The sequence below is a fragment of the Anser brachyrhynchus genome, assembly GCF_964034855.1.
Source record: "Anser brachyrhynchus genome assembly, chromosome: 11".
Lineage (NCBI taxonomy): Eukaryota > Metazoa > Chordata > Aves > Anseriformes > Anatidae > Anser > Anser brachyrhynchus.
In genome coordinates this window covers 625,742-638,999 of record NC_137706.1, presented here as the reverse complement: position 1 = coordinate 638,999, position 13,258 = coordinate 625,742, and the positions used below count along the sequence as shown (strand labels likewise).

The 13,258-nt window shown below is 37.8% G+C and overlaps 2 protein-coding genes across 9 annotated transcripts in view; one reads left to right on the top strand and one right to left on the bottom strand.

Annotated features, from left to right (window-relative positions):
• The window catches only part of FAM227B (family with sequence similarity 227 member B), a 233,305-nt gene that overhangs the window by 1,066 nt on the left and 218,981 nt on the right, over positions 1 to 13,258 (bottom strand). The gene's annotated exons all lie outside the window — the stretch shown is intronic.
• The window catches only part of GALK2 (galactokinase 2), a 56,446-nt gene that overhangs the window by 23,140 nt on the left and 20,048 nt on the right, over positions 1 to 13,258 (top strand). For all 5 annotated transcript variants that reach the window (XM_080607929.1, XM_080607927.1, XM_080607926.1 and 2 more), the window contains 2 exons: positions 6,901 to 6,999; positions 9,680 to 9,832. In XM_080607929.1, coding sequence (XP_080464055.1) covers positions 6,901 to 6,999; positions 9,680 to 9,832 — 252 coding nt within the window. The remainder of the gene's footprint in view (positions 1 to 6,900; positions 7,000 to 9,679; positions 9,833 to 13,258) is intronic.

Below are 13,258 nucleotides of genomic sequence, written 5' to 3'. Positions count from 1 at the left end.
AAAGAAACTAAAATAAATGATAAGACAATAGAGAATCAAATGAGCTGTACTGGGTGGTTCATGAGTTGTCATGCTGCTGAAGTATCAGGGTATAAAAGGTCAAATGTAATACAGTGGTGGATTATGCCTGGAAATAGAGAAATACTCTTCTATCAGTTCTTCAGCATTTCTGAAATATTCATTTGAAAATGAAAACCTGAATTTTAGGTGTTTCATACTGAAAAGTAAACATACAGAGAAAAATACACACTAGTGAAAAGTATCATTTTACTGACAATCCACTTTTTCCATTAAAAAACAACAAAATAAGGTAACATGATGCAGCGCTATTGATGAGGGCTTATTACAAGTAATCTCTCTATCTAGAGTAACTACACGTAAGGCAACTAATAATAAAAAATCACAACCCTTCTTTGTCAGACTAAATTATATCTCCACTAATATGATTTCCCAGATTAGACTTTCTGCATGCTGGATAGGAAGCCTCGTGGCTCAAAGATAAAAAAAAAAGGTTTAAGTGTTAGTAATTTCTTTCCTTGTAACCCAAGATTGACTTGCTCCTTATCAGGGAGAACCTTAAACTGTTTCAAACAAAAAGCAGAGTTAGGTAGTAGAGCTCTTAGATCAAAGGCTAGCCTACGCCTGCACATGGGGGCCAGCTGTTTGATACACAAAGTGGTAAGTGCTGCCTCCTGCAATAGGATATGTTCTGAGCATAATTTAGAATTAAGCTTCTGAAAAGAGTGCAGAAGTAAGGAACAGCCTGAAAAAGGTTTTGTATATTTTTAGTTTTCGCTTTGTCCAAATGCTCCAACTAAAGGTGTCTAAAACCTGAACTGAGTTTTGAAACCCTTAAGAGACAGGAGCTTCCTTGGTAGGTTATTGCTTCGTTTATATTTCTAAATGCCTAATTGCTTATCAGGCAAGTGAGTGAAATGTATGCACAGAGATCTGACTCCTAATGATGTTGCTTTGTATTGTTTTAATTAGGGATATTCTCATTTATTGTGCTGTATCTTTTATATTGGATAAACAACAAAAATGTTAAACTTGGCATCTTATGTAACTCCCTGATACTAAACATCCTCCACGCGCACACAGCCAATCTGGCATGTGTACTTGCCAACAGATATAAAAGTACTGCTTGTTTGTGTGTATCACAGCGGGTCTGGCATTCAAGAGCTACAATATTTAGTGTTTCCTGACAGATCAGCAGGGAGATTTCAAGGTTTAATTCACTACCAGCTACTATTACTGTCATGTTTTGCTTGACCCTCTCACGTGCTCAGAGCCTAAACAAACCAACTGTACAAAATAGCTCTGGGTCTTGCTAGACTAACTTTCGATGTTTAAGTTTCCATTCCAGCTTCCCTGCTTATTATGGCTCATGTTTACAGACTTCACTGTGGTCTGCAGAAAGTAGCAGTGTGCTTCACCCATCCCACTGCAAAACACGTTTAGGCAAAGGGATTTTGCCATGGCTGACATGGTTGCATAACCTGTCCTGTTGACTGGGGTGTCAGGACAGTAACTTCAGTGAAAGGGGTGGAAGAGTTGAGGTTGCTAACTGGTAGAGGTTGCATTACCATACGTACCATATGAGCCACCATTTTGTGGCTCGTTTGCCACATAAAAATACCAAAAAATACAGTGAATTTTTCTCCCAGATAGTCTTAGAAAAGCTGGAAGTCTGCCTCTGTCCTTTCTTATAAATCAAGATAATTAGACTGGAAAAGGTTCAGGAAAAAGCCACAGGGACGATTAAAGGTACAGAATGAACTCCATAAAAGTAAGCTAGGACTAGGAAGAAGGCGCTTGAGGAAGAGGTGAGAGATAAATGATAAGGTGAAATGATTAATACAATTGATATAGTGAATAGGAATCAATTGTTCATTACCCCTGACAATGCCAGAGGGTATCAAATGAAGCTAGTCAGGTGTATGTTCAAAACAGACACAGGAGATGCTTATTTACCTGAGAAGTTGTGGAAGTCCCTGTTACTGGATGTTCCACATGCTAAAACTGTGAATGGGTTAAAGGGGAGTTTGGACAAGTTCATATATAAGAAATCCATTATTGGTTACTAAGCATATAGAATTCATGTTCAGCTCAGGAAGCCGTGCATCAAAAAAAATGTTTTGGGGAAATGTCTTCTATACTTGGCCTTTGCTCCATACTAAGAGGCTACTTTCTGATATGAGATACAGTACAAGATGTGGCTTTGGTCTGACCCACTGTGTCTCTTTTTTGTTAATATAGTCTACATTTTTCTACATTTTTATTCTGACCCAAGGCTTTTAGTGGATTTTATGTAACTGACAACCCATTACTTACTCAGGAGCATTATATATACCTCCATTCTTGGCTAGGGTTAGGATTTAGTGGGGAGGAAATTTGAGGGTGGGATGAAATCAAAGAAAACATCTCCTGGTGTTTGAGCTTTACTTTTTGAAGTATGTTAAATGTATCACTTTGCTTGTTCAAAAATGTAGGTGACAGTTTAGGACTTACTGTCTTCACCATAGATGTTATTCACAAATGATGTCCTAGTCTAGCCTGCCCTGTTGGAACAACTTTCCTGGAACAATAATAAAGAAATATGGAGGGCAGTAGCATATGTAGATCACAGACAGCTGGGACATCTGATTAATGATATCATTTGTTTTCTAGTTGTAATGCTGCTGTTCAGACCCATTTGTACTTTGATTTTGGTATCTTTTTGTACCACTTTTCATTACCATCATCTTAAAATGATTTTAAACCCATTCTGCAGTGGTTTCCCTGAGACCATATTCTTTGGAGAAATAAACTGCAATACTGGAAAAAAGGAGTTTTTTGAATTCTTACTTGGGCTTTGTATGACTTTGAACAAATCATGTAAATATCTGTACTGTATCTAAATTGAAGATAACAGCAGCCTTATAGGAATGCTTTTAAAGTAAAGTATGTAAAAATCTATAAAGACTTAAATGATGATTTATTAATGTTTTTGAAACAGTGCTTTAGGGATGGCATGAGACACACTCATGAGTCTCAGGTGCATAGAACTATTTATATTTTGTGATTAGCAGAAGGTGATCTTACATATGGATCATAATTTAAGGGATGAAAGTGTAGTCTATGTGCAGATGGGGTTTAGTCTTTCAATGCTATTTCCCATAGTGAGTCATGAAGAACAAATGTCTCCTTTCATGTAGCTCTACAAGAACACCTGTTTAGGGCTTCTTTCTGCTACTGTAAAACTCAATAGGAATTATGTTGTTTATTTTATATGCCTGATAGTTGTACTTTTAGCCCTACTGAGGAGTGGCTGGCAGCCTCTGAACGTAACTGCCTGGCAGGTGATGCCACAGTGGAGCCTGGGGTGCGGTTCCCCTAAACCTGGCTATGAGAATGCTCCAAGTTAACTCTGCAGGAACCATGGTGTAGCCAGGGGGAAGTAAATGCTGTATGCCGAGGTACTGTTCAGACATACACTTGAGATGTTGCCAAACTGTGCAGTGAAATCTGGGATCTGAGAAGCTCAGTATTTTCACAGGTGAGACAAACCCTGTAGTGAGATGCAAATAACAGACAATTCATACAGGCCCTGCCTTAAGGAGCTTGTACGTGCTGCATGTTAAATGGAAACAAGGCATTGCTCTGGGACAGGCACTCGTTATTTCCTTTTATTACACAGTTCTAGCAATTTTTTCCTTTGCGCAGTTTTATGTCAAAGCCTTAAGTCAGAGAACTCGTGTAGCAAAATGTTCTTTCAGTTTCTAGTAATGAAGTCACACATATTTACATCATTACCATCTAAGAATCCCAAGTAGTAATTACTAATTACCAAGAAGGGGAAGATACTTCTCATTTTATTGAGGAAATAGAGCGATGATGAGTTAAAGGGACTTTCCCTGAATCACAAGAAACTTAATGCGGAGCTAGAAACTGAGCCCAGACCTTCTGACATTCAGCTCACTGCTTCAGCCATATGACCATCCTTTTCGAAGTATCAAATATGTACACAAGGCTCTCCAATTTAGTCTTCACATTAACTTCCAATGCTACAATTCAGTTTCTCTGAACTTTGCCCTCTCATTTGTTTTAGCAAAAAGGCGAACATTTGCCCATTTGTTTCAATAGTAAGTAGAAACTGTTTTATATACAGATGACGCTTTCCCCTCCACTCACATGCTTCTCATCCTAGTATTAGAAGGCAGCCTGTGTCAGTGAGGGCCTTTTTAAATTAGAAACCAAATCGTGTTTCAGGGATGCCTTGGGCTGTCTTGTGGAGAGGGTTCTTCTCAACCCTTGCCAGTTACAACTTGGTGGTCCTGCCAATCACTGCTGAGTTTCAAAACAGAAGTTGCTCAAGCTCAGGCAGCGCTGTTACCCAGCGTACGCAGCTGGACAGCTGGTGAGCTGGGACAGAGCAAGGCCCAGCGCTTAACCAGGCACAATTCACCAGACCATGTAAAGGGACAGGGGAGTGGCACTGTCCTAATTGCTAACATTTCTCCTCTGCAAGACTTCTCCTGATATGTATTTAATAAGCCCAGGCTCATAAAGTCTAAACGATTTGAGCAATCAAGTGGTAGCTGATTTGTATATGGAGATGACATGCAGTCAGACTAAGTGGAGGGTGACATGCTCAATTTCTGACTTCTGCAAAGCTTTAGCTGGCAATTGCAAATGAAATAATACCTCAGGCAGCTGTGCCCGAGAGTGGAACATACAGTGAGAGTACCTAGGAGCTGTATTTCAGGCCAGGTTTGCAAAGCCACAGCTCCTATTTGAGTGTGCATGACCAGTGTGCTGGCATGGTTTTTCCAGCCACTGTGGAGAAGTTCCTGCTGCTGCCAGTGAGTAATATTCATGAACTCCAGTGTGATGTCTCCTGCCAGTGGCTGCAAAAGTCAGGGATGTGGTATCGCTCAGTTCTCAGAAGGCTGAAAGGCAGGTTCAGCAGAACTGGCTGGAACACGCCTGCATTTCCACAGTTTGGCAACAGATGTTTGTAAATAGGCACTCCTTCACATGTAGAATGGAGTTCATCTAGAGACTGCCACATGTGAAAATTTGTTCTTTCTTTCTGTGGAACCGTTGCTGAGAGTTTTAGCATTAAGTGGGGAAAAAAGCAGCATTACATTCATTAGCATTTCATTCAGAATTATTCCCAATTTGTAGTGAAGCAGGGACACATGGTAGACTTCCAGGTTCAAACTGGAAATGGGACTTACTGCAGTGGATGTGGGACAAGAGAAAGAACAATTTTGAGGAACCTGTTCTTCAGTAAAAGGCACTGGCAGATGGTTTTTGTTTAAAAAAAATCAAAATGAGCAATGTTGCTATATGTTATATATATTTATATATATAAAAGAAGTATTATCTCCTTTTCAGCTCATTTTTAAAATACACAAAGGAAAGGCAGAGTAGAAAAGGAGAGTGTTTTTGCTGTTTGTTCTTTCCATTTTCTCTCATTAATGGTGTTACAAGTGGCCGTTTACCCTATACAGCACCCATATAAGCTGAACAAATCCTTTGGTCTTTTCACCTGTATAACAGGATCCACTTAAACAGAAACACCAACATGGGTCTCTGATGACAACCTGAACTCCCTTGATGTATTATTCAAAGAGAGGTAGTTTGCATAGTTTTAGAGTAATTTGTTAATGTTCTTTTGATAGCTTTTGCTTATCAGTCTGAGGCTTATTGACCATAACTGTATTGGGAACTGAGTAAATTGGTTGTTATTGTGTTTGCAAGCAGTTCAGCCTGATTATACTGATGTAAGCACCATTTTTACAACGTTGTCTACGGTGCCATTACAGAAATTAAGCAAGCAAGCAGGCAGGCACACTGCACATACCTTGTTCTTAGTATGGTGATTTACTGCATCTATCTGCTGCCTTTTACAGTTGTGTACTGGCTAATGTCCCTGCCCTGCTGCTTAGCTTAAGTCATGTGGTGCTACATCCTCAGTGTGGAATCTGAGTCTGACTTTGCTACCAGACTGAGAAGCAGGATGCAGCTTTTCTAAAGTTCTTTTCTCATCTTCCTGTGGTTACCTTGTGCTTAGAAAAACGAACTGGTAGGGGTTATAGTGCGAGGACATATGCTTTTGACCTACTTCCTTTTGAGAAGTTTATGTTCTTCAGCCATTCTCCATGGCTTCTCTGTGTTCTGTTTTGACTTGGCCTGATGGCTGAAAGCTTTCCTGTAAATTATTACTTTTGACAGTTATGATAGTGATATTCCACACTCCCATAGTATCCTCTGACCTGCAAGTATCAGAATGCACAAAGATATGCCTAAAATGTCACAAAAGAATGTGAATCACATATAATTACAAATGATGTCAGATAAACAATGTAAGTGGAGTACAGTATCTCAAAGAGAACTGACAAGCACCACTGATTAGAGCATTTACAGTGAGAAAGGGTTTTTGAGTTAGCTTCAATCCATAATTTCTAATTATTGAGTCAGTGCATTAAAATAGTATAAAGTAACAATTTACCATAATTCTGTAAGCTAACAAGATAAGTGCATATATGGATTCAACTAATAAATCATCAAAATATTGGCTATTGGGGTGGGGGAGTGTGAGGCAAATAAGGAAGGTGGGCAGAGTGACAGCTACCAATGTTAATCATTTAAACAAAGTTACTCTGAAAAACATCTGGCTGCAGTGGGTCTAGTGGAGGCTGCATAGTTGATTCTCTTCTGCTTCAGAACAAAAGGAAAAAGGGGACATGTGGCATCCTGGCTGATACCAACTTATAGTGCTTGGTGTGTGAGAGAGAATGGTCTCACAGCTCTGTCATTTATCTCCTTCATTTTCTCACTAGTTCCTATGTAAGCAGTGTAAAAGTATCATAATTAATCTTGGCTGAAGGTTCACATTTATTGTTTTTTCAGGTGGAACTTGCAGAAATTTGCACAAAGAGTGAACGTTACATTGGCACAGAAGGTGGAGGAATGGACCAGTCAATCTCTTTTCTGGCAGAAGAAGGAACTGTATGTGGATCTTTCTAATCTAAACCAACAATGTGATATTCATTAATGTAAACGATGTCTTCATATCTAGCAGAAAGGCAAAAAACTAGAATAACTCGGCAAGCAGGCAAGTGCCATTGCAAACAAAACAGGAGTTATATGTATAAACTTGTGCACAATTGGGTACAACAGGTTTGAAAGAATAAGATGGTGAAAAGTAGAAATGGAAGGAAGGAGAAAAGAAAAGATGTGGGGAAAGATGCACCCTAGAAGAGCTCCAGGTTTCACACTATTTGGCTAATTGATCACTGAACTTAGAAGATTTCCCATATAATGAAATCTGAATGGCTGGTATGCCTTGTATTCAGTGCAAATGGGATAATTATTACAAAAATGCTTTCTTGAAACTTCTTATAACCAAAGAGTTCTAGGAAGTTTTGCCAGGTCAAGTTAGAAAGACAATAGAGATATTTTTTTTCCCCAGTTTTGGTAATTCCAGACAATTCTGTGGCTGAATTCTGATGTAGAAGGTATTTAGCTGTCTTAAACATGGTGACAGAAGGTGGACTAGCAATGATATACAGGACCTGCCAAGTTATGCATGAGTGCTCACAGTGGAATTTACAATGGAGTTCATCCACTGTCTCAGAAGGTGCACAGGACTGTGAGCGTTCAAACCTAAAAGGTGTCAAAATACATTTACTGAAATTAATGCAGCTTTTCATGGGAGACCTTTACTCTGCTTATAAACTGTTTGAAGTGATTTTATAACTCTACCGATTTTGTGCTTTATTGCCCTATCTTGGATGAGCTTATACAGAAAATAAGCTATTTCCTAGAATTACACCAAATGTTTAGTGCCTGCATGACACATTTATTTTCAATTTCACATCACCTGTGCCTACTCTACACCTTTCCTTCACGCTTTATACTGTTAGTAGTAAACATACAGCTAAACTAACGCTGAAGAAAGTTGCATATTTTCCTGGCATACACACAGAGGATCTTGTAAGTGGAGACTTTTCAGATACGTATAGGTGGTGGTCAGAAAAGCAAAGAAAATTCTAGGAAAGATTAAAAAAGAAATCATAAACCGAACACAAAACATCCTTGCTTCAGTATACTTGCAGCTGAATGCAGTTCTGGCACCCGTGTCAAAAAAAATAAAAATAAAATAATTAGAACAATTTGAGCACTGACTGAATAATTTAAAACTTCAGCTTGGAAAAACAGTATCTTTGAGGGTGAAATTTTGAAGCTTTGTAAAATACTGAAAGGGTTAGAGAAGGTAAATTGAGAATTCAGTGTTTTTCATAACTGAAGAGCTAATAGAAACACAATAACATTAGCAAGCAGCTTATTTAAAAACAAACAAGTTGTTTTTCAAAACATTCATTGTTAAATTGAGAAATACTGTACAAAGTGGAAGGCAAAAGTTTAAAAAGGGTTCAAAAAGGATTTTCTTGGATATGCTGATAGATTATTAGTCTATTTGTGGCTATTAAACATAATAGTATGATGTATATTACAGTGTCAGTATAACTGCCATAATCTTCCATTATGAGAAGCTGGAAAAGTATACCAGAAGAAAAGATTGCTTTGTATATGTCTTATTTATATATTTCCTCTAAATATCCATTTAAGGCTACTGTCAGACACAGGACACCGGACCAGGTCAGTGGTACATTCTGATCTAATGTAGCAGTTCCTAAAGAGTATATTGAAATGTAAGCAAGCCTTTCTGTCTTGATAGTAGTTTTGTGACTTGGTCCAGAATCTCAATGGTAGGGTGTAATACACATGCTGTACATAATGTACAAGCAGATTTGTCATTGTTTATTTAGCACTCTAGCTGCTCAAGGAACTCTCTGGGGGTGAACAATGCCAAAACCAGTAAGACGTCCCTGCTTGCAGAATAACAATCTATTCTAAGGAGCGAAAGCAGGGCACATGATTTACGACTTATCCCACTGAAAAGCCAGATGTGAGTTTAATCTCTTGATTACATTACATCCTGAATTATTTAATTAATGCATGCCTAGCTTATTCCACAAAAAGGTCACAAAATGTTGGGAACGTCTTACACAGCCTGTGTAAGGCATCTGTGAGGCAAGACAGTCTCTTATCTTAGAAGAAAGGAGACAGTAACTACTTTTTATATATCATTTTATTTCATTTCTCTGATTGTTGGTATGTAACATGATCACTGTCTCCAGTCAACCCTAAAATTTTGGTAATACTTAGTACCTCAGTGAACTAAATCTTGATTTAGTGGAAAATTAGAAAAATAAGGGGGAGATGGACACTGGTGGAGGGGAAGGGAATGTGAAACTGCTTGTTTCTAGTAGCACATGCATTAGCTTCAGCCAGGCCTGGTGCTTTTCTGTAGATCAAAGAAAAACTGTTGTCTTAAACAGGCAAGAAAAATAGGTTAGGTGGGATTCTGTGAAACCCTGAAAAAAAACAAAGACTTAATGGAAACATTTTAAAATCCAGCTTACAAGGGAAGGGTTTGAAATCTATGTGCAGCTTGGCCAATGAGGTTAAATCTCTTTTCTTGCTGTTTCATGTCAGTTTCCTTCATTAACTGTCCCTGGATTTCCAAGAGAAAAAACATGCAAATTTGCATATGATTTATAGAACTAAGTGCACTGCTAGCTAGCAGTAAATTAAAACTAACCATTCATTTTTCTTCTGATAGGCCAAGTTGATAGAGTTCAGTCCTCTGAGGGCAACTGATGTTAGACTTCCAAGTGGAGCAGCGTTTGTTATTGCTAACAGTTGTGTTGAAATGAATAAAGCAGCAACTTCTCATTACAATATTAGGGTAATGGAGTGTCGTCTGGCTACAAAGGTAACGTATGGCTTATGTCAAAGTCTAATGAAACCTTCATCTAAATATGTGCTTTTCTCCACTTCTGACCAATAGTATCTTTAACACCTGGCTAGGTGCTACTTTAAGTAGCGTTTTTCTTTCCAGAACCAGACACTTCCATCTCTGCAGAAACAGGACTCCAGCCGAATTTAATGGAAGTGCAGGGACAGTGCCCTTATATAGAAGATTATGTGATTTAATTCTATTTATTTTGTATTATATTTGAATGGAGGAAATATGTCTATTTTTCAGCAAATAAATATTCTCAGTTAATGAGATAGTCTGTTTCTAATTAAAGCTGAATAATGATAAATAATGGAAAGCAACCAGTGTGGTCACATGTTTATATGTATGTATGGCAGTAGATGTGTACTTTCAAGGATTTAGAGGACATCAAAGCTACTAGTTGGAGGCCTGGAAGTAATATTGGAAACGCTGAATAGCAGCATGCATGTTAGTGCGAAGTTTAAAAACAGGCTTGAATCAAACCCCAGCATTTAGGTTGCGCTGCCAGTTTGTAGTTTGCAATTATCTCTAAAATACATGGAATCTGAACATGACAAATCTAAGTTCCACTTTAATTATAGATTTTGCCGACCATACGTTTAGGAATATGTAGATGTAGGGTTTGATTTAAGTCTGTTATAAAAATACAGTGAATTTTTCTTTGATTAAATTAAAGGACTTAGGATTAAATTAAAGTATAAAGATTCAAAATTATACCCAACATAGAGTGCTGTGTGAAAGAAGAAAAATTGGGTCACAAAGTGTAGATGAAAGTTTTAAAAAGTGCTGCGTGCAACTCCTTGCCACAAAACATTTGGCCTAAGTCTAAGCAACACTCTAATACCCAATCTAAACAAACAGGTACTTTGAGCACCTGTTGGCATAATAATTCTATGAAAAAATACCATAGTTAATGCTAAAAAAAAAGTGAGAGTTGAAGAAATTATCAGACAAAAATAATATAAAATATGCTAGCTGGGATATTTTTCCAGGAGGGAAGCTAAACTTCAGGTGACTTTTAAAATGGGCTTTCAACCGGAGTATAAAAAACAGCTGCATTTTAGGTGGTATGTTAGATATTAAAGCTGTTGTTATTGAAGTTAATGAAGACTCCTATGCCTTTAAGCAAATCAAGATAAGTGTGATGGTTCTGGCATAACTGATAAACCTCTAATTTAGGATAGCTGATCAACTAACCAGGTCTTTTAGGGTCCAAAATGATCTATTTTGAAAAGCAAACTGTAATAATAAGTGCTTTACGATGTAAGACCTTTTAAAGTATTGTTCCATATGCCAGCTTTTGCAAATTGAATCATAGTTTTCTAAATTGCTTTAAATTACTGAACCTGTGTAGTAAACTGCAAAAGGTGGCAAGGAAGAATGATTTTTTACACTCCTGTTAGCTATGATGCAATCCCTAAATAGGTGCCTTTAGCAGATCCATGATTTTAAGTAGACTAACAACATACACCTGTCTATTTTTAAACATATGCTACCCAGATGGAAAGCTGCACACACTATAAAAATACGTTTAGCCAGGAAAGATTGTCTTTAGGAACAGGTCACAGTGGGGTGAAGGAGGGCAGGTATGTAAGTGGAAGCAGGGAAGTCTTTTATGCACCATTAAGCTAATGGAATTATGAAATAACATGCAGAGCTTCACAATAATATTTTACAAGAAATGCCCATTGTGCCCATAAGTGCCTTAGGATGGGCTTTTTCCCCCCTCTTCCACCTTAGGCCATTCTCATATTTCTTACTCCTTGCGGAAATCTGTGTAAGTAAAGATACCAGTACAACATGTCTCTGCTGGCATTAGTACAGAACGTTTTGATATCAGTCTGTCTTACAGCAAATGAAATCTTGAGCATCCTCACAAAATTGCCTGTCTCTGGTTCCATGCCTTTCCCTTCTAGAAAGCCATTTATTTGATTGAATTTTTGCTGTTCTTGTTGTTCTGTTTTTTCTTCTTTTTCAATTTTTGCTTTAGTTTCTGAGTGCTTTCCTGTACACCATTAAACAGCATGTTTAAAGTCAGTTACATTCCTCGGAACATTCTCAGTTCCACAGGAAATTAACATGTACTTTATACCTTAGAACACTTGCGCAGTAGGTGTTGCAGGATGAGTATGAACATCAGTGAACATTCTGCTATCCCCATGTTTCGTAGCGTGTGCTTCAGTTCAGTTTCAGCTGTAGTGGTGCCAAGAATGTCTGCAAATGGGATGCCATGTAGTTAATCAGCCAATGTGCGTTAAGTGTGGGAAGACACTCAGATGGTATATAGAAATGTAAAGTGTAAGAAAATGATGTTGTTATATAAGGGCTAAGTATCCCAATACTCCTTAGTCAGGCTTTCTTTTATTTAGATTTGTCCCATCATTCACTGAGTATGTTTTACTGTTAGTTGCATACCGTGCTCCAGCGTGCCAGTGTTGAACAGTAAGACAGTAAAGGCTACAGATCCTATATCCTGACAGTTAAGAGCCAGCTGGATAATGTCCACATCTTTAATCCATCTAGTCAGAGATCATGAAGAAAATATCCAACTGTGGGGATCAGTGCTGGGATTACATTTGTACGTTTAATAGATAGGATTTTTCCCATTTCTGTTCCGTGTCCATTACAATTTGAGCTGCTGCAGCTAGATAATAAAAAAATATATATTAAAAAAATCTTTCTGCCCATAACATTTTTCCCAGTGCTGTTACAATTGAAACTTCGCTATAAGCAATATGAAATTTTACAAAAAAGCCCTGCCCACAGGCCCGAAGGGGTCAGTTTCCATTTGGAAGATCTGACCTGTAAAACTCAATGTAGTTAGCTCATCTAAAATACAGCATCTCCACTCAAGAATAGAAATTAGAATAGATGACACAGTGCGTGTGACAAATACTTCTAGCTGGATTATTTATTTTACAAGTAAGTAGAAGGACTTTTGTTGCCTTAGAGAGCATTATATTTTTTTTTCTAAATTCTTAGTTCTATTTAAATTCTGGTAATAAAGTTTAGGGGATGCTGAACATTAGGATTAAATTATGAGGGGGAAAATTTCCATTAATTTAGCATCTTGAAACAGATCTAAGTTCGTGTCATAAACATGCACCAACACAGGAGTTATTGAATATTTAAATGAAATAACTGAAGCAATAATTACTACTGTACCTGATCAATAAGTAAGCCAAAATACAAGTACATTAAAGCAATGGAGGTCTACATGCTCAGTGCCTTTGAAAAGCAGTCCAGAAGAGGCTTAAGAAGTCTTTCACCAGAAAATTTTCTCACCTTGATTTCTGCATTAGCCACTAGACACAGCTGTTTCTTTCTCCACCACCACATACAACACTGTTTTAAATGACAGCAGTGTCATATGATTGGGATTTTGATTGGATTTTGTTT